Raw genomic sequence first — 27,232 nt, 5'->3', positions numbered from 1 at the left:
AGCTGACTGCAGTTTTTCTTTCATATTTGTGGATAGATTTATAGACAATTTAAAGTGTTAAAAGGAATCGAAAACTACATCTTTTTACATTTGTAGAAAGATATCTAATGTTTAAAAGATTATGAAAATCAATCAGAAATAAATCTTTAATTGAATATCATGAATCGAGTTTCCTAGTTTTTATCATCAAACATACAATATTTTTCATATATTTAAGTAAACTAATTTTCAGTTAACAATATTAAAAAATGTGAAAATCAAGTAGAAATGAGCTTCTAATTAAGTATCTATCAAAATTTGATGTTTTGGTTGACAAATTTCACAAGCTTTTCTGCATATTTTTATCTACATTTTTAAATCAATAATTTTTACCACACATCAGAAAAATAACGTTTAAAACAAACAGCAGAATTTTTAACTTTTAAATCGCAAAAATTTTTATATTAAGAAGGAAGATAATAAAACTTTTATATTAATAAATGAATATTTATTTCTTTGTCGCTTTTACTTTATTTTTTTATGTGCTTAATATCAGTTTTGTAAAGTTAACTGATTTATATAATATTCTATTTAATAAAATTCTTATTCTTGTCTTATATTGATATAAAGAAAATTGTATAAGAAGATTCGATTTCAACTTGCAGTAGCGTGCAAGAGTGTACTTGTAACTTCACTTAGCTCATGGCAAGAACCACGTGCATTTCTATGAACCATCTCTGAATTACTCGATATAGGTGTATGTAGTAATTTGCCATGCGTCTGATCAAGCAATTGTAAAGATTTATCTGGAAATAAGACGATGTACACATAAAGTTTCCCTGAACAGAAGATATTTCTTAAATTCTAGTGTTATGTTCAACATTATAATAAATGATTACCTTGATTCGTCGATAACAGGTAAGAGAGCTCTTCTTGGGTCGAAACATACTGAAACTCTTCGCCACAAGCGCCTTTCAGAACAGTAACAACCTCTGATCTTGGGTTATAGAAATATAAACCCTGTTTGCGACTGCTAAATTCATTGATCAATGTTTTTATACCCTAAAAATGGCCGAAAATATTTAAATTAAAACTTATACAGTAACCATATTAATTTCAGCATACTTGAAGGTAACAAAAACGTTACCTTGGCAGCTGTAAAGTCTGCTCCTAAAATGTATCTACAATCTACAACAACTGGTACTTGACTAGATCCTTGCTTTATACCAGCATTGCCAACTGACTGCTTTATAAAATCGACAGCTGGGAAATACAAGCTGTTTCCTGGCGTAACCAACAAGTATTCCGCGCCACAATCAGTCTATAACAAAAAATGCCATAAATTTTATCAACATGTAGACGCAAAACACAGTAAAATCCTCCTCTTTTCACAGCTCTACAATCAACATCTTAAAATAATGAACAGAAAAGAGAGAAGAAAAAAATGCCTTTATCTGATCTCTTGCTACTTACTGTATATTTGTCGACGTGGATTGTGGGTCTTGCGGAGGGATACAATAGGAACATCAAATTTATGCCGACTCCCGACAAAATACCATACTCCACGCCAATGACGAGGCAAAACAAAAAAGTGACGAACATTGGTATGAGATCCTTTTTACTTGATTTCCACATTAGCTTCACAACTTCGTATTCAATCATGTATATTACCGCACAGATGATTACAGCTGACAATGAAGCTGAAAAAAAAAAGAAGATAACGATGCCAAATTGGTGTTCATTATCTATTGTTGTTTGTGTGCAGCTACTAATGATTGTGCCAAATTGGTATTCATTACCTATTATCATTATTTGTGTTGCAGCTACATTACCTTTCGGAATGAAGTAAAAATATGGTGTGAGTAAACTGAGAGCTAGCAAAATCAGGATTCCGGTATACAGTCCGCCCATTGGAGTCTTCACACCGCTGGCATGGTTTACTGCCGATCTGCTGAACGATCCCGTAACTGGCATAGAGCTCGCGCAAGACCCGAGCACGTTACAGATTCCGAGCGTAAGCAGCTCCTGAGTAGCGTCAACTTTACCCTCGTTCACGAAGGCTTTAGCTATGGCTACGTTGCCGAGTACTGCTATTATCGGCACTAATACTATGGAGGTACCCAGTTCGGAACACATTTGCGTGAATGTGAATGTCTGATTGTTCACTTGTGTGGAAAAAGGTGGAAGGCCAAATGATGGAAGACCAGATCTCACGGGGCCTGTCAGAATAAACGGTGATCCAGACTCAGATGTATCGTATTTGTAAGCGATGACGGAGCAAACGACGACAACAATGGCATTTCGCGCTGTGGAGATCAGCCATATCGTTTTCCTGATTATATGCTGAAAGTTCGACTTCTTGCCAACGATATATAATTTGACATCTTTCATTTTCTGCAAAGCATGTGAAACTTAGCAAAAAAAATATGTCAAATGTAATAAAAGTGTTAAGCGATAACATTAAAATTCCTTACTCTGAATAACAATAGAATTATGATACAAGAAATACTCATTCCAGTATCCCATGGACTCGTGTCGCCGATATTTTGGAAAACCTTGGTCAAAGTGTCTAAAAATCCCTGTGACGAAATTTTTAGACCTAGCAATCCTTTCAATTGCGAAGCGACAATTATAAGGGATGTCGCTGATGTAAAGCCCACAGTTACTGGTATCGAGATGAAGTCTATAAGTACACCTGCAAAATTGTTCTTTGCGTGAAATGCAAATAAATAATGTCGATTACATCACAAGAGATATTAAATATCTGATAAGAATGTCTCCAATTCTTTTACGATAATATCTTGCATATTTAAATAGAAATTATTTTTTATCCCACATTCGACGATCGTTTCTTAAATCAAAGTATTTTCTTATTTGCTTCAGCTTACCTAAACGTAAGCATGCCATTAGTAATTGCAGACAACCGGACAAGAATGCGAGAAGTATGGCGAAATCCGCATTTCTTCCTCGCACATAATCATGAGTCATTAGTGCCATGAGCGCAGTTGGACCGATTGTAATATCTTTACAAGAACCAAATATCACGTACACCATTGCTCCCATAAATGCTGAATAAAGACCATACTGGAAGTAAATACAACATTGATAATACATACGATCTATACAACTTAACAAAGTGAGACGAAAATTGCACAACTTGTGTTATTCATTAAATTAAATTTCTGGCGAAAAAAAAAGGAGCTAACGTCTTATCTAGTATTATCTTAGAAAATAGTATTATCTTATCTACCTAAATAATATTATCTCATAAATTATATATACCTGAGGTTCTAAGCCAGCCAATGTCGCGTATGCGAGTCCCTGTGGCATAACTGTCAGACCAACCGTGATACCGGCTATTATGTCGCTGAGGAATTTTTCAGAGTTATATTTCGGCAGCCACGCTAAGATCGGCACGCGTTTTGATGTTAATTTGCTTAATTGATCAATACAGGATTTCTTCTTCCAACGATTACCTTCGATTGCCATTCTGGATCAAGCTTTATGAACAAAATAATTAACAAATAAATTTATTTTAGATTAATACACCACTTTTTTTGTGTAAGTTTTCAATATTCATTAAATGAGTGCGTTAATAATATTTAATATGATTTGATTACTGTACGAATACACATATTTTAATCTTAAGTGAGCACTCATGTTTTAAGATTAATCTATATCTATCTTTTCTATATCGATAATGGAATAGAATTTATGTAAGCGTGTTTGCTTGCTTATCAATTGAAAACTACTGTGCAAAAGTAGCTTAATGTAAAAGTAAATGCGTATTTTAATCCATGTGTGTCGATATCAAAACCAGACAACGATACGGTTTAGTTCTGCATTCGACAAACATAATACCTGATTGCATTAAGATGTTAATGTATCGCTAACTGGAATAAACTTGTTATTTCAGATAACAACTGATGTCTTTCTCAAAAATTAATGTTCTTCAATAAAAAAAGTTCATAACAATTATTCATTCTTAAAATTAATAAAAAATTGTAATAATTTAGAAACGATAAATTTTAACAGCATTTGAAAGTATTATGTTTAATAAGAACTATATCGAACGTTTTATTGTATGTTTTCCATTATTAATTGTAAACGATAGAATGTAATATTCAATATTCTAACAGCAAAAGGAAAAAATTAATTTATATTTACATGGATTTGGAGATACACGTGCAAAATTCGTGACTGAAAGCAAAAATTCTATTTATTGCGTAAATTCTTTATGAATTAAGTCAACCATCTTGTAAACACACAAACACAAATTTAAAGTTTGTCGATGTATAAAAGATATTAATTGGACACATACAACAGTATTCTCAACAGTATGTAACAGTACATCCTCCTTGCATAAATAATCCCTCCTGATCGCGCTCTGAATGAATCGATTGCGTTATCTGAATCGCGTGTATGTTCGTTCACGGAAGCACCGATAATCCAATTTATCGCGGAGCATAACTCGCGACGCGAGATTACGTTGTGGGATCAGCCGCGTCCTTAGTTGTACTATTAAAGTTACCATAAATATAAAATGTGAAACCGCAACGAGATAACCGATCGAAGATAGAACGGTGTCCGGAGGCGACAGGTACTTTCACTAAAAGAGGAACGGGTTCGTCGAACGCGCGTATTTGTTTTGTCTTTTTCTTCGATACAATTCCAATTCATAAAAGCTACTTCGAGTGGGATTTATTCTCCTGACAGGTCGCACTCTCTCAGCCGAAGCTCGCTCGTAAATTCCGGCAGGCTGCAGACTGAAAGTATGCGTGCTCCGTCGAGTCTCTTATATAGTCGGATAACGGGCCGAACTTACATCGGCCTGGGGAAAAGTCGCTGTTAACCTTCGCACTTTTTCACAGAAACTATAAAAAATTATGTTCACGATAGGCTCATACATACCGAATATATCGTGTCATTCCATAAGTAACGCTTGCATGATAAGGTATAGACTCCTATTTTCAATTAATTATTATATCCCCTTTAGAATTATTTACAATATCAACTTTTCAATTTATCATTTGATTAAGAAAAAAATCGGTTGTCTCAAACATTGGTCATTCTCCAAAAATTCAAATCACCCATTCTAGAATATTTTAAACTACTTTTGGCATATTCTGATATCCAGAACATTATCTACGTGAATATATATTGTTTTAGCACTGGCTTCCTTTCCTTGTTTATGTTTCTACATAAAATACAATGCTTTATATTTGTTTTGTTAATTTATTTAGATTTATTTCCTTTAAGTAGAAGAAAATTAAATGAAGTTCTAATGTACTCATGATAAAACACGCTGAATGTATAAAAATTAAAATTGCGCGAGCAAATGAAAAAACAAAATTACTTCTGGAATGATTTCATAATCATTTCTGAGATTTGTTTGATAAGCTTTCGCGTTGTCAGTAGATTTAATAGCCATGACTATTGTGTAAAAATGTAGCACATGTAAAGAAACATTATGAATTTAGATTTATAACAATGCCTCGGAAAAAAGATTTCAAGATTCTTAAGAATAAAAATTTAGAATATAAAATTTTTTCACATAAAAAATCAAGTAAAAGAGACCTCGACATCCTATTGTTAGTTAAAAAAAATTCAAGGCTGACTAAGTTAACAACCGATTATCAGACTATGCAAGCGATAGTTCTTGAATAATAAAAACGATGCAAAGGTATGCAGATTAAATCCATAATATTTACCGTTTAACGAACACAGTTGTTATTTTACGATGTTTCTTTATTGATTGCGCGATTAATGTGCGCGAATAATCTCATGCATCTTCAGGCACATACTTTGAGTTTCACTCCGTTAATAAAGGCCAAAGCACGTTACGAGTCATCGCATGGCTAGACATCTCATAATATCCTTCGTGGAGCGCCATTTATCCGCATCGGCCTCATTGAAGCGCGTTCACCAGGTTGCCCGAAGAGTTCGTTGAACGCGCGCCGATCTACTCGAAAGTGAATATAACCTTGGTTTATCTGCACACTAAATTTTCTAGAGTATATGAATTGCGTTTTTTTCTCTTTCAATGTTGTTTTTTTATAAGCGAAATCTGCAAGACGATACGTAATCTAATCGTAACGTTACGCATCCTTGCGTGCATCGAGGACTCCGCGCGCCTACCAGCTGTTTATCGCGTACACATTATTTCAACGATCGTAAACCATTCAATTTGAAATGCTATATGCAGTATGATTATCAAGCAACTATCAAATAATTCGGAGAACATATTAGGATTTTATCCGTCAAGATGTGCCGAGCGCCTAAAGATTAACAATAATTAGAAACGCTATATTAGAAATATTATAATATTAATACTTTTAAATTGTAATTACATACAAATGCATGTGCGTTATCTAAAATTTTCCGAACTTTCATTGTATTGATCTGGTAACGAATATAGATAAAAACTTAGATTGTGACTATAAAGATTAGAGATAACATTGATAAAGCTCTCAAAACGATGTTTCTTATTAAAATACGTGCAAAAATGTTTCTGAGAATTCTTGCGTTAAACAATAACAAAATTGACATAAATACTTTTAACACAAATTTATTATGTTAACTTAACACGGCACTTCCAATATAAAGTTTTTAACCGCGAATTTAAATATAATTGAATTGATATATCTGCTTCTATCATTTAATCAAAAATTTGTAAAAATAATTGAAAAAAGACACATTATCGCTGTCATTTACTGACAATATTTTGACAGATTGAAATGTATCAATTTTGCATAACCTAAAATCACTTACAGAAAACTGATTCGGTGCGAATACGTATTGTCGATATCGAAACAGATCACGGTTTAAAACGTCCATATCGCGTGTAAAAATTGTGATAAAATTGTGCGTTTAAATCCCACATTTCTTATATGATTCCACTATTTATAAAATCAATCCAAACACCGCAAAACTAACAATCTATTACAACTGACATTTCCCGCAATATGTCAGCAGGTTTCTGGCAGCAATACAGAGTTACCAATTGTTGCAAAAAAAATAATACTAACTAAAGTATGCATTGATAAAAAGATTCTAGTTTCTAAACTAAAATAGAGTGCAATAGAAATCCTTACAAAAAAAATACCAACTATCTCTCTCACAATCACAACTGTCAATTTCTAGTTTTATTTTCTGTCTACTTGACTTGTTTTTGAACAAATTTAATCTAACCTAAAATTCTACTTAACCTAATCTGAGCTTGCTTGTTTTGTTATTATCAATTCACACGGAGTTCGCGGCACTTTTTAGAGGTTGATAACTGTTTTTCTTTTTTCGTTTTTACATAGCATTTTAACCAGTATTTTTAATATATTTTTTATTATTTATTTTTTCTTTATTTGCAAATTTCAAATATATAATTAATTAATCTATAAGGACTGCAAAATATTTAAAACTGTGTAAAGTTTATATTTAAAAAAAATTATTGTACATGTAATTTATTTTTTGTAACTTAATTTTAATATAATGTACTTTGCAAATAGTAATCGCATTTTTAAAAAAAATTCCTTTTTGTGTAATCAATATTTTTTTGTAGAATTATTGAGTAAATAATGTTTGATTTTTAAAATTTATTAAGCTGAATTAAGCTCCAAACACTTGTTTGGAAGATGACACAAGTGCAGGACATGGAAGTCATCGAATTGATGTCAGATGATGAAGAAAATTTAAATCAAGTTCAATCTAAAGTGTATAATAGTTGCATCAATTTTAAATGTCGTTCTGGAGTAAATATGAAACTGGCACCTTCTTTTGCGTGTGCTTATTATGGAGTCACCATTGAGAAAAAAAAGAAGAAGAAACGTATGATATGTAAAGAATGTTTTTATACTGCTCTGCAGCATCAAAAGGTAATTTTAATTAATATTTTGAAAATAAATAATATTGCATATTGAGAGACTAACAATAATGTTATTATTATTGTTATTGTTAATGTTATTATTAATGTTATTGTCAATGTTATTGTTAATGTTATTGTTAAAATATTGTTATGTTTATAGCAATTAGTGAAGGCCTTTATGGAAAATAAATCACTGTTAGACTGTGATTTTCCAGACCATACAATGGAAGTAGAAATTTCTGATAGCGATGATTCTGATGACGAGAAGAAAAAGGGACCGAAAAATGATGATGGTATATAGAATTTTTAATATTATTTTTTAAATTATTGTGATCAAAAGAGCTAAGTGGTATCCAATTTTGCAATTAATTAAGTAAATAAAATGTGAAAATTATAATTGCTTTTATTTTTGGCAGAATATATACCAGAAGATGTACTTTTGGACATTAAGGATAAATTTGATGATATGTTATTACATATTTGCAAAAAGTATAATTTAGAACAACATACAAAGAAAGTGTGTGATAGCCTGGAAAAGAAATGGCAAAACATACATGGTAAGATACATTTATATTTATTATATGAACATAAATTGCATATAAAAATAAAAATCTTTATTTGTAAAACATGCTTTGTATATTGTATTATTTATTAACAGCGACAAATGAATCTATTAGTACTGAAATACGGGAAGTGATGAATAACATGGATAGATTGCGTAACTCATTGTATGATGACTTTAGACCACAAATTAAAATGATTGAAGAACTTCAAATAGACGATGGTAGTATACAAAATATTCCTCCGCTTGTGGCAACAAAGAAAGTGACGCAAATACGTGTTCCGTCTACCACTTTATCGCAAGATAATCAATTGGAGATTTTAGCGATAGAACCACCGACCACCAAGAAGATTATGGTTCATAATTTACCAGCGGCATGCGGTCCGCTCGTAAAGCCAACTCCAGAACCAGATAGTAACGTTTATATTACGAAGAACCCAATTATGCCCTGGATTAGAGCTAAAGTTTGTATTTAATTTCTATTATATATTTATGATATAAATTATGTTTTTATATTATTTATATCTCCATTAAATAAGACAAAAATTAAAGAACAAAAATATTTCCACAGGTTCTTAGTATAACTTCAAAAAATCCATGGCTCTTTCGTGTTAAACTAATGCAAAAGAAGTACAATGGAGCAGTCAAAACTGTTTATGGCAACTTGTTAGCATTAGCCGAACCGAGCAAAGTCGTGATCCCAGTTAGAACGCGTGTTGTTGCCATATTTCACGATGTCAATGCTAGTAATTACTATAGTGGAATAATTGCCGAGCCACCAAAGTCTACAAATAAGTTTAGGTGAGTTGGAAGATTTCTTAACAGGTTTATTTAAACAACGATATTTATAGGTAATAAATAATGTACATAAAAATATGGGAATATCGCAATCTTATTACACTTTATTGTAATATTAAATTATTAAATATTGTGTTAATTTTACCACTACAGATATTTGGTATTTTTTGACGACGGTTATGCTCAGTACGTATACCATAAAGATGTCTATTTGGTTTGGGAAACCTCACTGCGCGTTTGGGAAGACGTTCCCAGCGAATCACGAGATTTCGTGAAGAAGTACTTCGAATCGTACCCCGAAAGACCGATGGTAAAACTACAACGTGGTCAAATGGTCAAGACTGAGTGGAAGGGCAAATGGTGGCTCGCGAAAGTCATACAGGTCGATGCGAGTTTAGTCCAGATGCATTTTGAGGCCGACGGTAGAACCGAATGGATTTATCGTGGATCGACTAGATTGGGTCCTCTGTTCCTCGCAGTTTTGAAAGCCAATACGAGACAACTTCAACAATCAAGGAACACGCATACTCGACATCGCATTCCCGCCGCTTCTAATGTAAAGCAATTAATAAGTTATTCACTTTTAAAATGTAGAAACTCTTCAACAATATTTAAAAATGTTGAAATTGCGTTTTATATATTCTCTGTTATGAATTATAATTTCAGAAAAGCAACTTGCCTTACGTTGAATATACATCTAATGTGGACGAAGATGTAACGCAGACTACACAAGCGGAAAAAGCACCAATTACAAGCACAGCATCCAGCACACCGTCCACTGCACCGCAACAATCGCGTGCAGTCGCCAAGAAAAGTACTGCCAAAAGACAAAGTAATGTAGAAAGTACAACATATAATTCTACGTTGGAAACGAAACCGTCACATAGTATTGTTGTAAGTATAGTATTGGTGTAAGTAAATAACATTTTTCTGATTTTTTTTAAGCTATCTTCTATTCTGCTGATATTTAATGTGCTATTATAATTTTTGCAGTTTTACCACACGCAGAGGCGATACGAACCGAAAAAATACGTCTCTCACAAGTGTGGACCAAAATGTATTAAAGATATTAAAATTTCTTACAATGAACTCAAAGGACTCTCTTCTCCGCTCTCCATTCCTCTGCTATGTGGCTGGCATCGTCAACTTTGTAAATTCTCTAAGGGCAAGAAAGTTATAATGTATCAAGCGCCGTGCGGTATGAGCTTGCGAAATATGGAAGAGCTGCATCATTATCTTCGTCTTACTGGATCAACATTGTCTGTCGATCTGTACGATTTCGACTACTGGGTGCGACCGTTTGCAGATTTTATTGTGGAGAAATGCTTCATCAATATCAAAGTAAGTCACACACACATCAACGTTAAAATGTAAAATCTATTTAAAAATAAGTGAACTGGTGCGAAAAAATAATAATTTTTTACAAATATCATTGCTTGTATATTAAATTCGTATGAATATTAAAATATGATTAACATTGTTATTTTACATTGAAAAGGATCTCAGTTATGGCGTGGAAAATATTCCAATACCATGCGTAAACGATTTGGATCACACTCAGCCGGATACCATAAGATACACAACACGTCGCGAGCCGACGGAAGGTGTTAACTTAAATCTGAATCCTGCATTTTTGTGCAGCTGCGATTGCGAGGACGATTGTCAGGTATGAAATCCAATAACGCTTAATGCACATTTATGCTACTTTGTTTCGTTATAATATAGGATAAAACAAAATGTCAATGCTGGCAATTAACGATACAAGGAGCCACTTTAGGAGGGAAAGTGCCGAATATTGCCGTTGGTTACATTTATAAACGTTTGCCAGAAGCGGTGACTACAGGAATATACGAATGTAATTCAGGATGCAAGTGTTCGGTGAAAACTTGTCTCAACCGAGTGGTGCAACATCCTCTCGGTTTAAGATTGCAAGTGTTTAAAACGGGAGTGCGTGGTTGGGGCATAAGATGTCTCAATGACATTCCGCATGGTGCTTTTATCTGCATATATGCAGGACGATTGCTCACTGAACAGGTTCAGATAGTCAAAACTCACTCATTTATCTATCGATTAATTTTTTTATTAATATTGCTTTTTATTTTATAGGGCGCGAACGAAGGAGGCAAGAATTACGGCGACGAATACCTAGCGGAGTTGGATTATGTGGAAGTGGTGGAAGGTTTCAAAGAAGGTTACGAAAGCGATGTTCTTGATCCAGAAATGCCCGAAATATCAACTGCGAAGAATGATGATGAGAAGAACACCGCTGACGCGAGCGACGAGGAAGAAAATACGAAGGAACACGAGGAAGAGGACGCTACGAAGGAAGATTCGGATGAAGATTTCAATATCGACACTTACGTAGCTCTCAATAAAGATTTCTTGGAAACAACTGCGGAATCTTCGTCCATTAGGTGTGTATTGCATTAAATCTCATGCCATAATTAATGCATTTTCGCTGCTGGAATATATTGCAGAATTTAAGAATCCACTTTTTATAATTATTGCAGTACATAACAGCTAAACTGTAATGTTTGTATAAATGGAAATACTGCAAAAAGAACACTTTGTTATTAGGAAACGTTTGAGAAAACGAAAAAGAGGAGAGGCGGACGTGTCCGAAGAGAATAGTGACGACGGAAAGGTTACGACGAAAGGCTCGAATAGTGCGACAAAATCATCCACGAATGAGAATCGTACGACGGATCAGGATACGATTAACATAAGCGACGATGATGAAAATAGAAACGATGTCAGAGAACCGAGTAGATTCGAGCCAAGTATGGAGCCGAAGCAAATAGAGAGATCACTAACATTCAAGTCCGTGAGAGAGTACTTCGGCAAAGACGAAGCCGTTTACGTCATGGATGCCAAAACTACTGGAAATATCGGTCGTTATTTGAATGTAAATAATTATTTCTATTTTTATATATTTGCGAATTGCGAAATTATGATGATTGTAACATAAATTGTTCCTACTAATATTTTTTTTTCCAGCACTCCTGCGATCCAAATGTATTTGTGCAAAATGTTTTTGTCGACACGCATGACGTGCGTTTTCCATGGGTGGCATTTTTCGCATTACAGTATATAAAAGCTGGACAAGAATTAACATGGAATTACAGTTACGATGTAGGCAGTATACCGGGCAAAGTTATTATTTGTAAATGTGGTGCAGCAAATTGTAGAGGTCGTCTTTTATGAATTATTAATTTTGTAGTAATAAACTTTGCTCTTTATAGATATACAAATTTTCACTAGCAAAATCGGCAATTGATAATATATGATACAAGCATCATATTGCTATCATCATTTATGACGATTAATAGCTGTATGTATGATTTTTTTAACATAAAAATATATTCTCTACTTTTTTTAATTCGGAAGATATATATATTTTAAAATGATTTATGAATGAATATGTAAGAAATAAAAAACAATGTTCATAACAATGATTTGTAAGAAACAAAAACAATTGTTCATAACAATATTTGCTTATTATTTTTGATTGTACATTCGTAGCATTCGTTAGACACGTTACACGTCGTTAGCATTGCAAACATACTATTTCCTTTGTATCGCAATTTATACATATTTCATTTGAAACTCAATTCAGCACACAAGTATCTCAAAGGAGAATTTAGCACTTTGCTTAAGATTATAAGGGATTTCACTGCCGTCACAAAAATATTAGATTTAAGCGGAGTAATATGCTTCAAACGTTTATGACATAAAAATGTATAAAAAAGTTTTTTAGGAGATTTATAAATTAATAACAAATAATGTAAAAGTCGTACACGTATACATCTTATAGAATATATCAAAATACATTGTAGTTATATGATTGTAGTTTAAACTAAACTAACTTTCGTAACTGTCTCGGCTACGAAAGAATAATATCTTGTTATTATAAATCTGTAACTTATATGTATATTTAGAACCATGAAGAATTAATTATCGCAAGAAGAATATGAGTTCTTCATTATACACTCTCTCGACATGCAGTACATTATTATTATTATTATTAATATTATTATTATTATTATTATTATTATTATTATTATAAAACAGCATCCACATACCTATATTCATTTAATTTAAAGTGTTTAAATACGTTATCCTAGTCATCATAGGCGAGAAATAAAAACAAAGCTGTGGTGGAATATTCTTTCTCTCTCTCTTTCTCTCTCTCTATAAGGAGGAACATTAACGTACTAAAATAACAAAATTATGATTTCGTATTTTGTTTGGTTTTATGCTAGTGGAGTTTAAGAAGCTGTTTAATTTCGTCCTTCTCAGCCGCGTCCAAATAACTCGTACCGTCCGGTGTTAAACCATCTGGTTTAGCTCCTTTCTCCAGCAACAGTTTTACACAATTCGTATGCCCCTCCCAAATAGCTGCCAGTAACGTCGTGATTCCATGCTTATCTGTAGCCTATAAGAAACGACGTTTTACTGTGTATATGTGAATTATATAATCTGAATTAAAAAAATTACTCATTAGAGATAAAAAAGAATTATTCTTATAAAATAAGAACAAAATAATTACATAATATATAATAACTTTATAAAAATATTAGTTTGTGATTTAATCAATTTAAAGTATCATTTCTTGATTGCAATTTACATTGGCATTTGCTCCTTTGTCCAATAAGTATCTGACAACTTCGCTTTGACCATAATCTGCTGCATAATGAAGTGGTGTTCTTCCATCAATCATTTGATTTACATCAATATTCTAAGAATACAGAAAAACAGGTTAATTGTTATGCAGTAATAAATACAATAAAATCTTATTTTTATATTTTGTACATATTATCAATGTTTTTACTATAAAAATATTTGAATAATTAAGAAGGCTGTAACATGCAGTTCCTATTTTTTTAATTTCTACTGTATATCTTATATAATAATTTTCATATATATGTATATTATATATATATATATATATATATATATATATATATATATATATATGTGCTAAGTTTCATGAAGACTAAGCAGTAATAAAGAAGTACTATTAAAAACATATAAAAGTATCCATAAAGCTTTAGTACTCTTATATGATGTATATTACATTACCAAGTATTAATCTTAAAAGATTCTTTATTTCATTATGAGAAATCGTTGATATCATATATATTGTTACAATTTTTTGATTCCTCATTAAAGATTGTTTATTAAAGTATGAACATTTAAGGTGTGAAAAGATGAAAAAGAGCCAAATTTGTCAGTGACAGATAACTGAAAGGATTGTGTCATGCTACGATTGCTCATGCCTGTGCATATTTCCAACATTAAAGTGTGCATTTAATTCCTAATTGTTTGATGACTTTTCAGCATATCAAACAGTCTAAAAAGAGAAGTTGTGCATACGGTTCAAAACGTATGTACAGGTTTTTTTTAAAGATATTTTAAAAGTCAACATGTCATATTTGCCTTGTTCTCGATAATATCTCGCACTTGCTCGAGATCGCCGTTCTTTATTCCCCAAACGAGTTCGCTCATTTTTGTCGTCGTTATCGTTTTCACGGATTCACACGACGAATTGTTGTGTACTGCGTATTTTCACTTTTTCTTCCGCTTTTATCCGGTCCGTATTTCAACCATTCGCTCATAAAATTCAACAAAGCTCCGAACAGCTTCAAGCTCCAAGTACCACCGAGCCCACCGACGAGAACCTAGTTGTATCTATGCAGTTATAAGCATGCTGACAATTCACGTGCGTATTAACCTACGAAAACCAAAAACACTATATATAAATCTCTACGTTTTTACTTTCCTTCTAGTTTTTCTTTTACTTTTTTTTATTATTAACACATCAGCTCAGATTTTATCTTTAAAAAAAGGCGAATAATTAAAACTGTTTTTAATTTAATTGATTTATGAAAACGTTTTTAAGAAAAATTAAAAAATAGCCTTATTGCCAACTTGGGAACCGCGAATTGATAACCACTGAATCATATGGAACAGTGGTTGACTTCAAGCGATTGCGATTGACGAAGGGCGAGGGAGTTAGGTCAGCAAGACCTCGGATATCGAACAATGTTTATCTTTTACGCTACGCTGTAACAAATAATATTTCATTTTCTTCAATTAAAGATATTTGTAATAAGAAAATGGCATCGATCGCTCGCGTCGGTATAGCGAAACTCGGATACAATAACCTTACAAGACAATTATGTAAGGTTAGTATTAACAGCATAACAGATTTTTATTTTTATTTTTTATTTTTGGTATGTAAAAATTTGCTACGAAATAACTGATTAAGTCGTTAATATAAATGATGTTTATCACAGAAAAAAGATGATTACAAATGATGGTATAAATGATGTTTAATATATTAATACATTTTATTAATCAATTGTCAGGGTATTTATAATTCTTATGAATCGTACAGGTGACAACTACTAGCAATGTCATGCAACTAGCCTTCATCTCGCATAAGTCAAAACGAGTGGATCATCGACATCTTGCACCGTTTGATTACTTCAACAAGAAATATGGTTTCTGGGATCAGCTTTTTGATCCTATGGTCGATCGATGTGACGAGAACACCAAAGTAATTGTCGTTGAAGGCCCGGTCGCTGCAGGAAAGTCTAAGGTGGCCGCGAAAATAGCGGAAGAATTCGAAATGGTTTATTTACCGCCACCGTCTTTCGAAGACATATATATAACTGAATACGGATATGATTTACGCACGCTAGATGACAGACTGTCTCCATCTGCGCAATCATGCGATTTGGAGAAATTTTTGACAAATCCGAATCATCCTAATGTGCCCGCGTTTCAATTTCACTACTTCCAACTCAAGTATGATCAATACATCACTGCTCTGTTGCACTTGGTGTCAACTGGACAAGGAGTAGTGCTCAATCGTTCTTTTTTCGCTGATTATGTGTTCGCGAAGGCGATGACAAATGCCGGTTATATGCGTCCAGCAGCACTTAAATTTTACTCCGAGGTCGTAAACGTTGCAATGCTAGCGGTGATGAGACCTCATTTAATCATTTATTTGGATGTACCTGTGGATACAGTTAAGGTAATTTTACATTATTGTCATGATTAATAGACCAGATTATTGCTTTTTTCTTTCATATATTAAATTGTATTTAGCAAATTTTATTATATACTTTCTATATTTATTTACAGGAAAAAATAAAGAAACGCGGTATACCATATGAAGTAAATTCCAAAGTTTTCACATCAGATTATCTCCAAGATATGGAAAATGTATACAAGTTGGATTATTTGAAGAATATTGCAAAGCATTCTCATGTACTAGTCTATGACTGGACAAATGAGGGAGATGTTTCTAGCTTAGTGGAGGATATCGAGCTATTGAATTTCGATTATGAAAAAGGCTCTAAGAAGATGGCAGATTGGAGATTCGAAAGTGTTCAAGAGATGCGAACTAAGAGGCAATTTTTTGAAAATAGATATTATTTGCATCTGGATTATTTGAGACACGACTATGACGTACCAGAACTGCACTATACACCTGAGCAGAATGAGGAAAGAGATTTGGCGATGAAGACGGTATGTACATACAAAATAAATTTGTTCATAATAGAAAATTATGAATTGCACTATTCTATCGAATATCTAATATTCTGTCTAATACTGCTATTCAATCGCACGTAGTGATTTATTCAATGAAAAAACGAAAAAGTAAAAAAAAAAAAAAAAACACGTCATTGTGGAATTATAAGGAACAATTAAAAAATTTGAATGTCCATAGTTTTGTATTATCATGTATAATTATTAATTCCTTTATAGGTACCCGGACAGAAATACAGTGTAGGATATAATGCTGCTATGGGAGATACCAATATTATATGGAAAACACAGACACCTCCTCATTTTCGCAGCCTTAGATCGCATAATTCGCGCGATATAAAGGTGTTAAAAGAAGAAGTAAAGAAACTCAAAGCTGCTGCAACGGTGTGAAAGTGAGAAAATAATCATTTAGGGAAAAGATAGTGCTTGTAAACGATGATTAAAGTAAAAATAAATTTTACCATTTATTGGGAAATAGTATTTCCTCCCTCAGTACTAAATCACCGCTGTTCACACAATGCCATATTTTTTGCAGTCAGTTTCGACAGCGTTTTTGGCATCCAAATGTAATTTTTGTAATTTCTTTGGTATAAATGGAAAATCTATTCCAAATTCATGGAATTAATGTGTCATTAGAAACTAATGCAATAACGTTGATACTTTGTACATATTGAAATATCTTAATAATATATGTGTTTAAATAAATCGACTTTAATTGTTAGCTATCTTTATGTATAAATTTTTATGAATACATCATATAACATTAACATGATTTGAAAATATATTAATATATATTTACTGGCTCATGTTACACTCTTCAACATACATAGTATAAAGATTATAATTGTTACTTAAATATACACAGAATATATCTTTTTTTTTTGTCAAGACACATCATCAAAGTTTTAGCATGTTAAAATTCAGACGACAAATAATGCAAGTTTTATCATTTATTGATCAATTTGTTGAAATATGTAGTGTGATAAACACTAATAATATTCATTTTTATATAATTCTTGATTTATAAATACAATAATCCATTTTCAAAAGGATAATTGGTTTGCACATGTGTCAGATAAATTATTACATAATCCTTCGGTCTATGCAATATGTTTCCCATTTAGATATCAGCCAGATGTTCTCCTCAATGTAACTAGTAAAATCGCAAAGTTACAGGATATAAAATTATTTCTGTTGTAAAAATCTTGTGTTTTTAAAAACAAAAATCACTTTTTGATTACTTCATGCTGATTATGTTGATATTCAAATTTAATTGCTTGAACAGAGACGCATTACTCATTCAATTGTAGTTACCCTCACCATGTTGTATCTATCGATGCGCACTTTTACGATAAACTTGCACCGCATTTGCATTTTTTGCACATGAAAAGGATACACAAACATTCGGAATGCATTTAAGGCGACTTTTGACACTTTTAGGAATTCCATTACAACAATCGTTTCCCATCGCACAAAATACATCTCGGAAGTAAGTTTCATATGTAATCGCAATTATCTAGGACCGTTTCTTTCAAATGGATAAATTTTCTAAGGGCGTGTAACATTTATATAAAAAATTCCACTTAATTGGGAGGAATCGGCAGTAGTTTGCTTCTCGCCCGTTATTTAAGTAGGAATTCAACAAATTAATACGTTCCACTGAAAAATTTAGATAAATTGATGCCGTCCACATTACATTTCTTTTCATATTTTAAACTCTTTGTCCTTTCCCATCTTTCTTCCCCTACATCATTACCTCTGCCGAATCATGTAAACATTCTTTACGTTCCTATATCGCGAAGATTACAAAGTCACATTTATCGAAATACCAAAGCGGCAAAGCTCGCTAAGAAAGAAGAAACATGCGTTCTAAGGAGCTAAACTACAACAAGAATTAGTCTTCCGCGCAGTTTTATAAAATGCCTTTGACTGAGCGCTGAGACCTTCCGATTTGGAGACCAAATCATCCAATTTCTCCCCCCTCTGCAGCACCGCTTCTAAGGTATTGTGCTGGTAAAACATATTACAGATTTCTGAATACTTTTACAATATCCATATGTTACACATGAAGTACACTAAGTAAATTACTTCAAATACATTTGCTCCTTCAATATTTCTTAGAAATTGAACATATTATGATGAAAAGATAAATTGATTCTTACCAAGATTATTTTTGTTTCATCCAGATCATTCTGCATTTTTGTGAGTGCGTCCGCTTCAACTGGATTTTGATATTTGGCTAGATACATATTGATTTGCGGGAAATCAGCAGTGACTTCTTTTAGTGTAGGCCACGTTGACGGCGGATGCTTTGTTGCAAATTCATCCATTACCTTCGTGATTAAAGTATGAGCCACTCTACCGGGATATTCATGATCCGAGATGAGTACCGCAGCAAGGTTGTCAGCACGAACATATACATAGCACATGTACTCTGTGAGATAAGAAAGATTATTAATCGCATTGCTCTTGCAATGGTATAAAAAACTTAAATTATATTTACCTCCTTCCTTAATATTCTGCCTGGCACATGTCGGTGTTCTTTCCACAATAGTTTTACTGACAAAGCACATAAATTCCTTAATACTGTTTCTCTGAAAAAATGAAAATGATTCTACATCATAAGCAGCTTTCAATGTTGTTGCTGATGTAGGATTTTTATACAGAACAGTCAGAGCGTATAACTTCACCATCTTAAACTGCAAAAATAATAGAAACAGCATTAAAATCTGCTTGCCAACTAATATTCATGTATTTTATATTTATATATATCTTTAAAACAAAACAATATTTTTCAAATATTATAAATTATTTGTTAAACATCAATGTTATTGCAAATATTAACAAGAATAATCAACTTTGTATAATACTTCACATTTCAAGCTTCTTTTATTTATATTTTAAATTAAAGTAATTTAATGTTTTACTTAAAATATAAATAAAAATAAAAGACTGCCCAGTTAAGTTTAATTCTAAAAAATAAGAATATGCATACAAATCTTACATTGGAAATTATCTACTTAAATTAATTTTTAAATTTGACATAAGTTATAAAATTCACAAGTTTACAAAACTAATATATTATCAACTTGAAGAAAATATTTTAACAAGAAAATATATTTGTAATTGCCTAGAAATTATAATTATTTTATGATGACAAATTTATATTTGTTTTGTATATGTGAAGAAAAAATAAAGAGAAATCTCTCAAAAATAAATGCTCAAAATAGTTAAACCTACCTCAACTCTTTTTACAATATTATATGTCGTTACAACTTGCGAACTTTAACAATTGCAGCAAATCCTGACGAATCTTGTTGCTCGTATAACTTAATTAGCAGAACACTCACTCGTTTTGGTGATTCACTGAAAAATCATCTTATTTTCCCAAGATGAATATATACAATCATTGATTCTGCAAAACACGAAAGCAACCATGTTGACCATAGGTCTGTTCTTTATAGCTAAACTGGCTGCACTAGTTCAGAGTTTATCTTTTTCCCTTCACATTGAAAGAAGAAAGATAAACTGTGAACTAGTGTAGCCAGTTCAGCTATAAACAGACCTAAGAACAAACCTCATAAGTTTGTTCTTTATCGCTGCACTTTCTATACTAGTGCAAGAAGTGTGTACTACTAAAGAAACAGGCCTACAACAGAAAGAGACAAAACAATCCCAATGCCTTCTTTGTCATTCCACATCTTGAGCAGAGCACCTATTGGCTTATAGCGTTTTCGATTATACAGGATTTGAACGACCCAGGGTTGGTTAATGACGTCATTGCAACCTCTCCACCAATGAAAGACTTGCATTTATAGTAAAATAGTGATTGATCAACCCTGGGTCGTTCAAATCCTGTATAATCGAAAACGCTATTAGTTTACACCGATTGTTTAGTACGCGCACAGATGTCTATACTAGTACTAAGGTACTAGATATGTAGGTATTCTCATCCGCCATTTTGGTTCCTACTAGATGGAGAATTATAGCGTATATAGGGCTTGTTCGTTTTAGCTACACTGGGGCTGCTCTGGGTCTGCTCTACACAGGATAATACAGGACAGATAAATAGTTTGTCCTGTATTATCTTGTTTAGAGCAGACCCAGAGCTGCCCCAGTGCAGCTAAAACGAACAAGCCCATAGTATAGTATAGCGTACATGTGTAACACGTCAATTATTAAAAATGATTCAGGACTTTTTTCGACTCATTTTTTGGCAAGGAATAACGCTATGTACTTAGTGGGCAGTCTTTAAGTGTCACCCTGTATACGCTATAATTCTCCATCTAATAGGAACCAAAATGGCGGATGAGAATACCTACATATCTAGTGCCTTACTAGTACTAAATCGCTAACTTTAGGCTTTGACGTATGGAAAAACTGAGGCTGGCAGAATTTCCGGTTTCGGCCATGACACCCTACAACAAAATGGCCGCTCAACAACTGCTCAACAACTGCTCGGCATCTTTCAAGAATTTTTACAATGGCCGGTATTCATAGTCCGTTCTTATATTCAAGATCGTCTTAAGCACGAATTTATATTCGCTCTCTTCGTCACACATAGATTGTGTCTGACGAATAGAGCGAATATAAATCCGTGCTTAAGACAATTTTGAATATAAGAACGGACTATGAATACCGCCCAATATTATCAATTTGTATCACCACGCCGGGTATCACATGTGCATACGCACGTACAGATATACACATACACACGCATTGTCGCCATTTTGTTGTAGGGTGTCATGGCCGAAACCGGAAATCCTGCCGGCCTCAGCTCTTTTGACGAAGTTAGCGATCTAGTACTAGTATAGACATCTGTGAGTACGCGTACCAAATATTAAGGGCCACTTTTTCCAACGTCGGTTAACTTTAACCAGCTGGCAACTTTTCAGAATAGCCAACTTAAAACTCGAAACTTGTATATGTATACAGGGTGAGGAAAAAGTACCGGGACACCTAAGGTCTGTTCTTTATAGCTGAATTGGCTGCACTAGTTCAGAGTTTATCTTTTTCCCTCTACATTGAAAGAAGAAAGATAAACTCTGAACTAGTGCAGTCAGTTCAGCTATAAAGAACAGACCTCTAAATAACTTCTGAACGGTTTGAGATATCGGATTGAAATTTACAAGGTTACAATGGTATCACACAATCTATCACATAACACCAAAAACGCCCATTTTGACACTCCCGAGTGGCGAAAGGGAGGGAGGGCGAGAAAATTTTAAATGGAATGTGGGGTCGAGTGAGGGTTCGTTTGAAAGAGCTTTTCGAGATGAGAACAACGCGATGTCGCCGAAGTCTCTACGATTTTTTTTTTGCAGAGTTATGATTATTTAAACATTGAGATTTCGCAGTAGCGGAGGGCTCACGACGAGGACGTGAGAAAGATTTTCCGCAGACACGTGTGGATAAAATTGCATGTAGGAAGGCATGTGGGATGTGCGTGCTTGCGCAGTAATTAACGACTCCGAACCACCTCTGTTGTGTGTGTGTGTGTGTGTGTGTGTGGGTAGGTGGGCGTGTGTGTGTGCGCGCGCGCGCGCGTGTGTGTGTGTGTGCAAGACCGAGGATGTAATTAACTAAGGCTGTATAGGAAGGTTTATATCAATTGTTCAAAATGTGCACCGTCAACTGTTTGACAACAGGCTATCCGATGATAAAAAGATGAAACGGCATTTTGAATGTAATTATGAGGGATAAGAGCAGCTTCCTGAAGAATCCGATTTTGTAATTCATCCAGATTTTGTGGTTTCGTTTTGTAAACTCTTTCTTTTAAATAACCCCACAAAAAGTAGTCGAGAGGTGTGCAATTTTATCCACACGTGTCCGCGGAAAGTCTTTCTCACGTCCTCGTCGTGGGCCCTCCGCTATTGCGAAATCTCAATGTTTAAATGATCATAACTCTGCAAAAAAAAAATCGTAGAGACTTCGGCAACATCGCGTTGTTCTCATCTCGAAAAGCTCTTTCAAACGAACTCTCACTCGACCCCACATTCCATTTAAAATTTTCTTGCCCTCCCTCCCCCTCGCCACCCGGGGGTGTCAAAATGGGCGTTTTTGGTGTATGTGATAGATTGTGTGATACCATTGTAACCTTGTAAATTTCAATCCGATATCTCAAACCGTTCAGAAGTTATTTAGGTGTCCCGGTACTTTTTCCTCACCCTGTATGTATACACAAGTTTCAAGTTTTAAGTTGGCTATTCTGAAAAGTTACCAGTCGGTTAAAGTTAACTAGAGTTCCTATATATAGAGTCTGGCCACGCTTGTGTTTATTTTTATTGGTCAAAACAAAATTTGGAAAAACATGGCGGAACCAATAAGAATTCTTATAAAAAGTATAATAATTTAAAAAGAAATAGAACAAGAAAATTAATAACAATTAATATTATTCTTTTCTAGAAATTTTTAATTGAAAAATAAAGAAAAATTAACTAATAATACTTAAAATCATATCATTACAGTATATATTATTATTACTTATATATTCAGTATCACAATAATGTTTGTATCACAATAATAAATAAAACTTATTTAAATAAAACTCATTGTAAATAAAACTATTAAAAACAATGTGAGGTTAGAATTACAATTTTTATGACAAATTCTACTTCTTTATAATATCATTATTCTTAGATATTTTATTTTAGAAACCATATACCAAATAATTGTACTTACTTTTATAGGCTTCACTCTGCTTTTATTAATACTATCAATTTGTAGTCGAATAAGGTGTAGTCAATGAAAGTTTTATTCCATAAATATGGTAAACACAAGATGCGTCTATGCATATACCGCCGCCATGTTTTTCCAAAACTAATCGAGTGGCCAGACTCTATATATAGGGACTCTAATGGCCGGTTTATGCTTTGGTCTTAATCTTAATATTAATAGCGTTTTCGATTATACAGGATTTGAACGACCCAGGGTTGATCAATCACTATTTTACTATAAATGCAAGTCTTTCATTGGTGGAGAGGTTGCAATGACGTCATTAACCAACCCTGGGTCGTTCAAATCCTGTATAATCGAAAACGCTATAAGAGTTGATAACGTAGAATGCCATAAGGGCGTTTATACTTCCCTAGTCTTAATCTTAGTCTTAATCTTAATTTTGGAAAGATCCCATCTTTTAACTTTAGTCCCTAATGTCCTAAGGCCGGGCCAATGAGGTAAGTCTGACGTCCGACGCAGCACGAAACCGCGCGAAATAATGGTTTTCGATCCGTGTATATTTAAAAAATTGTTCCTGATCGTATTCAATATTCAGCATATCTTTCATTAAAAAAAAGAAATGACCAGTTTCGTGTCTTTTTCGATTCAGTGGCCGAACAGCGTATCTCCGTGGTTTTCTTTTATTTTTTTTTTAATTTCTTAATAATACACATGCTGCATAGGCACTTGATAACAAAAGTGCCATTCCAAACATTAAAGTTTTTTGCCGTTGACGATTCATTTTAACATTCACTATAATTTGCAGCACCGGGATCTATTACAATTTGTGGTTAGGTTAGGTTAGGTTTTGTTACATTTGCACATGCGTAGTCCGAATTTCCAGGGAAGCATAAACGAGTCCTTAATGGCTGGTTTATGCTTCGATCTTAATCTTAATCTTAGTCTTAGTCTTAACTTAATCTTAAGAGGATGCTGAAGTGACGGGCGAACTCCGACGCGAAAGCGCCATCATTTCGATGGTACTAAAAATGAAATGACATTATCGGCGCAGCCTACGGACCTATGCCGCGTAGGTCCGTGTGTACGCATTTGTTTGTAGTGGTGACTCACTACACTGACGTGTGGTCTGTGTACGTGTGTCATCGGAAGTTTGTAAACAAACGATGCTTGCGCTTGTTTCCTCGACTGAAATTTCGTCGCAAAGCTGCAATATAATGTCCGAGAAAACATAAGCGTATACAAGGTGTCAAATAAATACAAACTAAATATGACAAAATAATAAATAAAAAATATACATATAATACTATATATATCATTGAAGAAAAATGTCATATACTTTTCTTACTTTTATCCTTATGTAGTAAATACTAAATAACTAATTAATCAATTAATTAATATATACATATACACATATATTCAATAAATAGTTATCTTTATTTTGTATTTTATATGATAATGACTAAAATAATGAAAGTATATTTTATTTCAGTTATATAAAATACAAAATAAAGATAACTATATTCAATATGTATATGTATGTATTCAATAATTAATTAACTTATTTATTTATTTTGTATTTGTTACATAAGAATAAAAATAGGAAAAGCATATAACATATTTTTCCAATTAGACATATAGTATTATACATACATTTTTCAAATAAAATATTTTATCATATCTAACTTATATCTATTAGACACCTTGTATAAGTCTATTTTGTCTCGTATGTACATCATTCAGCCATACGATAGAATTTCAATTGCGAGAAAAAAGGTTAAATGACCTTATAAATTATCTGATAAAATATAAACAGACCACACGTGCAGTAAATTGCTAACTAAAATAAATACGTATTTCTTCAAATCTGTCAGCTGACGTTAGATCGCCTATGACAATATTTATTAAAAATTGTCAGCTCACGATAGATCGCCTCTGACAATATTTCTTACAATTTGCCAGTTCACGAATAAATCGTCTTTAGCTCTCTTTTTTCTAAACTGTCAGCTGACGTTAGATCGTCTGTGACAATATTTATTTAAAATTGTCAGCTCACGATAGATCGCCTCTGACAATATTTCTTACAATTTGCCAGTTCACGAATAAATCGTTTTTAGCTCTCTTTTTTCTAAACTGTCAGCTAACGTTAGATCGCCTCTGACTATATTTATTAAAAATTGTCAGCTCACGATAGATCGCCTCTGACAATATTTCTTACAATTTGCCAGTTCACGAATAAATTGTCTTTAGCTCTCTTTTTTCTAAACTGTCAGCTGACGTTAGATCGCCTCTGACTATATTTATTAAAAATTGTCAGCTCACGATAGATCGCCTCTGACAATATTTCTTACAATTTGCCAGTTCACGAATAAATCGTCTTTAGCTCTCTTTTTTCTAAACTGTCAGCTGACGTTAGATCGTCTGTGACAATATTTATTTAAAATTGTCAGCTCACGATAGATCGCCTCTGACAATATTTCTTACAATTTGCCAGTTCACGAATAAATCGTTTTTAGCTCTCTTTTTTCTAAACTGTCAGCTAACGTTAGATCGCCTCTGACTATATTTATTAAAAATTGTCAGCTCACGATAGATCGCCTCTGACAATATTTCTTACAATTTGCCAGTTCACGAATAAATCGTCTTTAGCTCTCTTTTTTCTAAACTGTCAGCTAACGTTAGATCGCCTGTGACAATATTTATTTAAAATTGTCAGCTCACGATAGATCGCCTCTGACAATATTTCTTACAATTTGCCAGTTCACGAATAAATCGTTTTTAGCTCTCTTTTTTCTAAACTGTCAGCTGACGTTAGATCGCCTCTGACTATATTTATTAAAAATTGTCAGCTCACAATAGATCGCTTCTGACAATATTTCTTACAATTTGCCAGTTCACGAATAAATCGTCTTTAGCTCTCTTTTTTCTAAACTGTCAGCTGACGTTAGATCGTCTGTGACAATATTTATTTAAAATTGTCAGCTCACGATAGATCGCCTCTGACAATATTTCTTACAATTTGCCAGTTCACGAATAAATCGCCTTTAGCTCTCTTTCTTCTAAACTGTCAGCTGACGTTAGATCGCCTCTGATTATATTTATTTAAAATTGTCAGCTCACGAAAGATCTCCTCTGGCTTGTCTTATTCTATATTGCCAGTCCACGACAAAGCCGCCTCTGGCTTGAAGACAAGAATAAGAATTTTCTTCTAATGCCAGTCCACGAGAAAACCGCCTCTGGCTTGTCTTATTCTATATTGCCAGTCCACGAGAAAACCGCCTTTGGCTTGTCTTATTCTATATTGCCAGTCCACGAGGAAACCGCCTCTGGCTTGAAGACAAGAATAAGAATTTTCTAATGCCAGTCCACGAGAAAACCGCCTCTGGCTTGTCTTATTCTATATTGCCAGTCCACGAGAAAACCGCCTCTGGCTTGTCTTATTCTATATTGCCAGTCCACGAGAAAACCGCCTTTGGCTTGTCTTATTCTATATTGCCAGTCCACGAGGAAACCGCCTCTGGCTTGAAGACAAGAATAAGAATTTTCTAATGCCAGTCCACGAGAAAACCGCCTCTGGCTTGTCTTATTCTATATTGCCAGTCCATGAGAAAACCGCCTCTGGCTTGTCTTATTCTATATTGCCAGTCCACGAGGAAACCGCCTCTGGCTTGAAGACAAAAATAAGAATTTTCTAATGCCAGTCCACGAGAAAACCGCCTCTGGCTTGTCTTATTCTATATTGCCAGTCCACGAGGAAACCGCCTCTGGCTTGAAGACAAGAATAAGAGTTTTCTAATGCC

At 33.5% G+C, this 27,232-nt stretch overlaps 5 protein-coding genes across 14 annotated transcripts; 2 read left to right on the top strand and 3 right to left on the bottom strand.

The window, feature by feature from the left end:
- Positions 1-465: 465 nt before the first annotated feature.
- LOC105670400 (sodium-independent sulfate anion transporter) lies at positions 466-6,970 on the bottom strand. 6 transcript variants are annotated; one of them, XM_067351895.1, is made up of 10 exons: positions 6,751-6,970; positions 5,691-5,941; positions 3,262-3,479; positions 2,868-3,063; positions 2,454-2,674; positions 1,812-2,373; positions 1,453-1,679; positions 1,127-1,300; positions 879-1,041; positions 466-785 (listed from the first exon to the last, which is right to left on the bottom strand). In XM_067351895.1, exons 3-10 carry the CDS (start codon positions 3,466-3,468, stop codon positions 634-636), a joined length of 1,902 nt encoding a protein of 633 aa, XP_067207996.1. In that variant the 5' UTR covers positions 3,469-3,479; positions 5,691-5,941; positions 6,751-6,970; the 3' UTR covers positions 466-633. The 6 variants fall into 6 exon arrangements, with proteins under 6 accessions (XP_067207996.1, XP_067207997.1, XP_012219339.1 ...); XM_067351896.1 differs by having other exon boundaries at positions 5,784-5,941; XM_012363916.2 differs by lacking the exon at positions 5,691-5,941.
- A 110-nt stretch (positions 6,971-7,080) lies between these two features.
- Positions 7,081-13,252, top strand: egg (eggless). Of its 2 annotated transcripts, XM_012363909.2 has the most exons (14): positions 7,081-7,250; positions 7,577-7,847; positions 7,998-8,130; positions 8,254-8,394; positions 8,496-8,863; positions 8,971-9,200; positions 9,351-9,753; positions 9,864-10,091; positions 10,191-10,538; positions 10,696-10,863; positions 10,923-11,231; positions 11,304-11,611; positions 11,775-12,102; positions 12,195-13,252. In XM_012363909.2, exons 2-14 carry the CDS (start codon positions 7,608-7,610, stop codon positions 12,399-12,401), a joined length of 3,411 nt encoding a protein of 1,136 aa, XP_012219332.1. In that variant the 5' UTR covers positions 7,081-7,250; positions 7,577-7,607; the 3' UTR covers positions 12,402-13,252. The 2 variants fall into 2 exon arrangements, with proteins under 2 accessions (XP_012219332.1, XP_067207994.1); XM_067351893.1 differs by having other exon boundaries at positions 7,081-7,847.
- On the bottom strand, positions 12,673-14,906 carry LOC105670402 (myotrophin-like). The gene is made up of 3 exons (XM_012363917.2): positions 14,637-14,906; positions 13,825-13,935; positions 12,673-13,632 (listed from the first exon to the last, which is right to left on the bottom strand). The coding sequence occupies exons 1-3, from the start codon at positions 14,703-14,705 to the stop codon at positions 13,456-13,458; spliced, it is 357 nt and encodes a 118-aa protein (XP_012219340.1). The 5' UTR covers positions 14,706-14,906; the 3' UTR covers positions 12,673-13,455.
- Positions 14,907-15,141: 235 nt separating this feature from the next.
- On the top strand, positions 15,142-17,232 carry ND-42 (NADH dehydrogenase (ubiquinone) subunit ND-42). The gene is made up of 4 exons (XM_012363924.2): positions 15,142-15,385; positions 15,598-16,239; positions 16,350-16,736; positions 16,977-17,232. The coding sequence occupies exons 1-4, from the start codon at positions 15,317-15,319 to the stop codon at positions 17,145-17,147; spliced, it is 1,269 nt and encodes a 422-aa protein (XP_012219347.1). The 5' UTR covers positions 15,142-15,316; the 3' UTR covers positions 17,148-17,232.
- A 235-nt stretch (positions 17,233-17,467) lies between these two features.
- Positions 17,468-20,276, bottom strand: Ykt6 (YKT6 v-SNARE). 4 transcript variants are annotated; one of them, XM_067351900.1, is made up of 4 exons: positions 19,998-20,265; positions 19,261-19,351; positions 18,920-19,191; positions 17,468-18,767 (listed from the first exon to the last, which is right to left on the bottom strand). In XM_067351900.1, the coding sequence occupies exons 2-4, from the start codon at positions 19,328-19,330 to the stop codon at positions 18,627-18,629; spliced, it is 483 nt and encodes a 160-aa protein (XP_067208001.1). In that variant the 5' UTR covers positions 19,331-19,351; positions 19,998-20,265; the 3' UTR covers positions 17,468-18,626. The 4 variants fall into 4 exon arrangements, with proteins under 4 accessions (XP_067208001.1, XP_012219348.1, XP_067208002.1 ...); XM_012363925.2 differs by having other exon boundaries at positions 19,261-19,456; positions 19,998-20,264; XM_067351901.1 differs by having other exon boundaries at positions 20,108-20,260.
- Positions 20,277-27,232: the final 6,956 nt, after the last annotated feature.

The sequence above is a fragment of the Linepithema humile genome, chromosome 3 (assembly GCF_040581485.1).
Source record: "Linepithema humile isolate Giens D197 chromosome 3, Lhum_UNIL_v1.0, whole genome shotgun sequence".
In the NCBI taxonomy this organism is placed as follows: Eukaryota; Metazoa; Arthropoda; class Insecta; order Hymenoptera; family Formicidae; genus Linepithema; species Linepithema humile.
The sequence above is the reverse complement of the archived record's forward strand: the minus strand, read 5'-3'. Positions and strand labels throughout refer to the sequence as shown.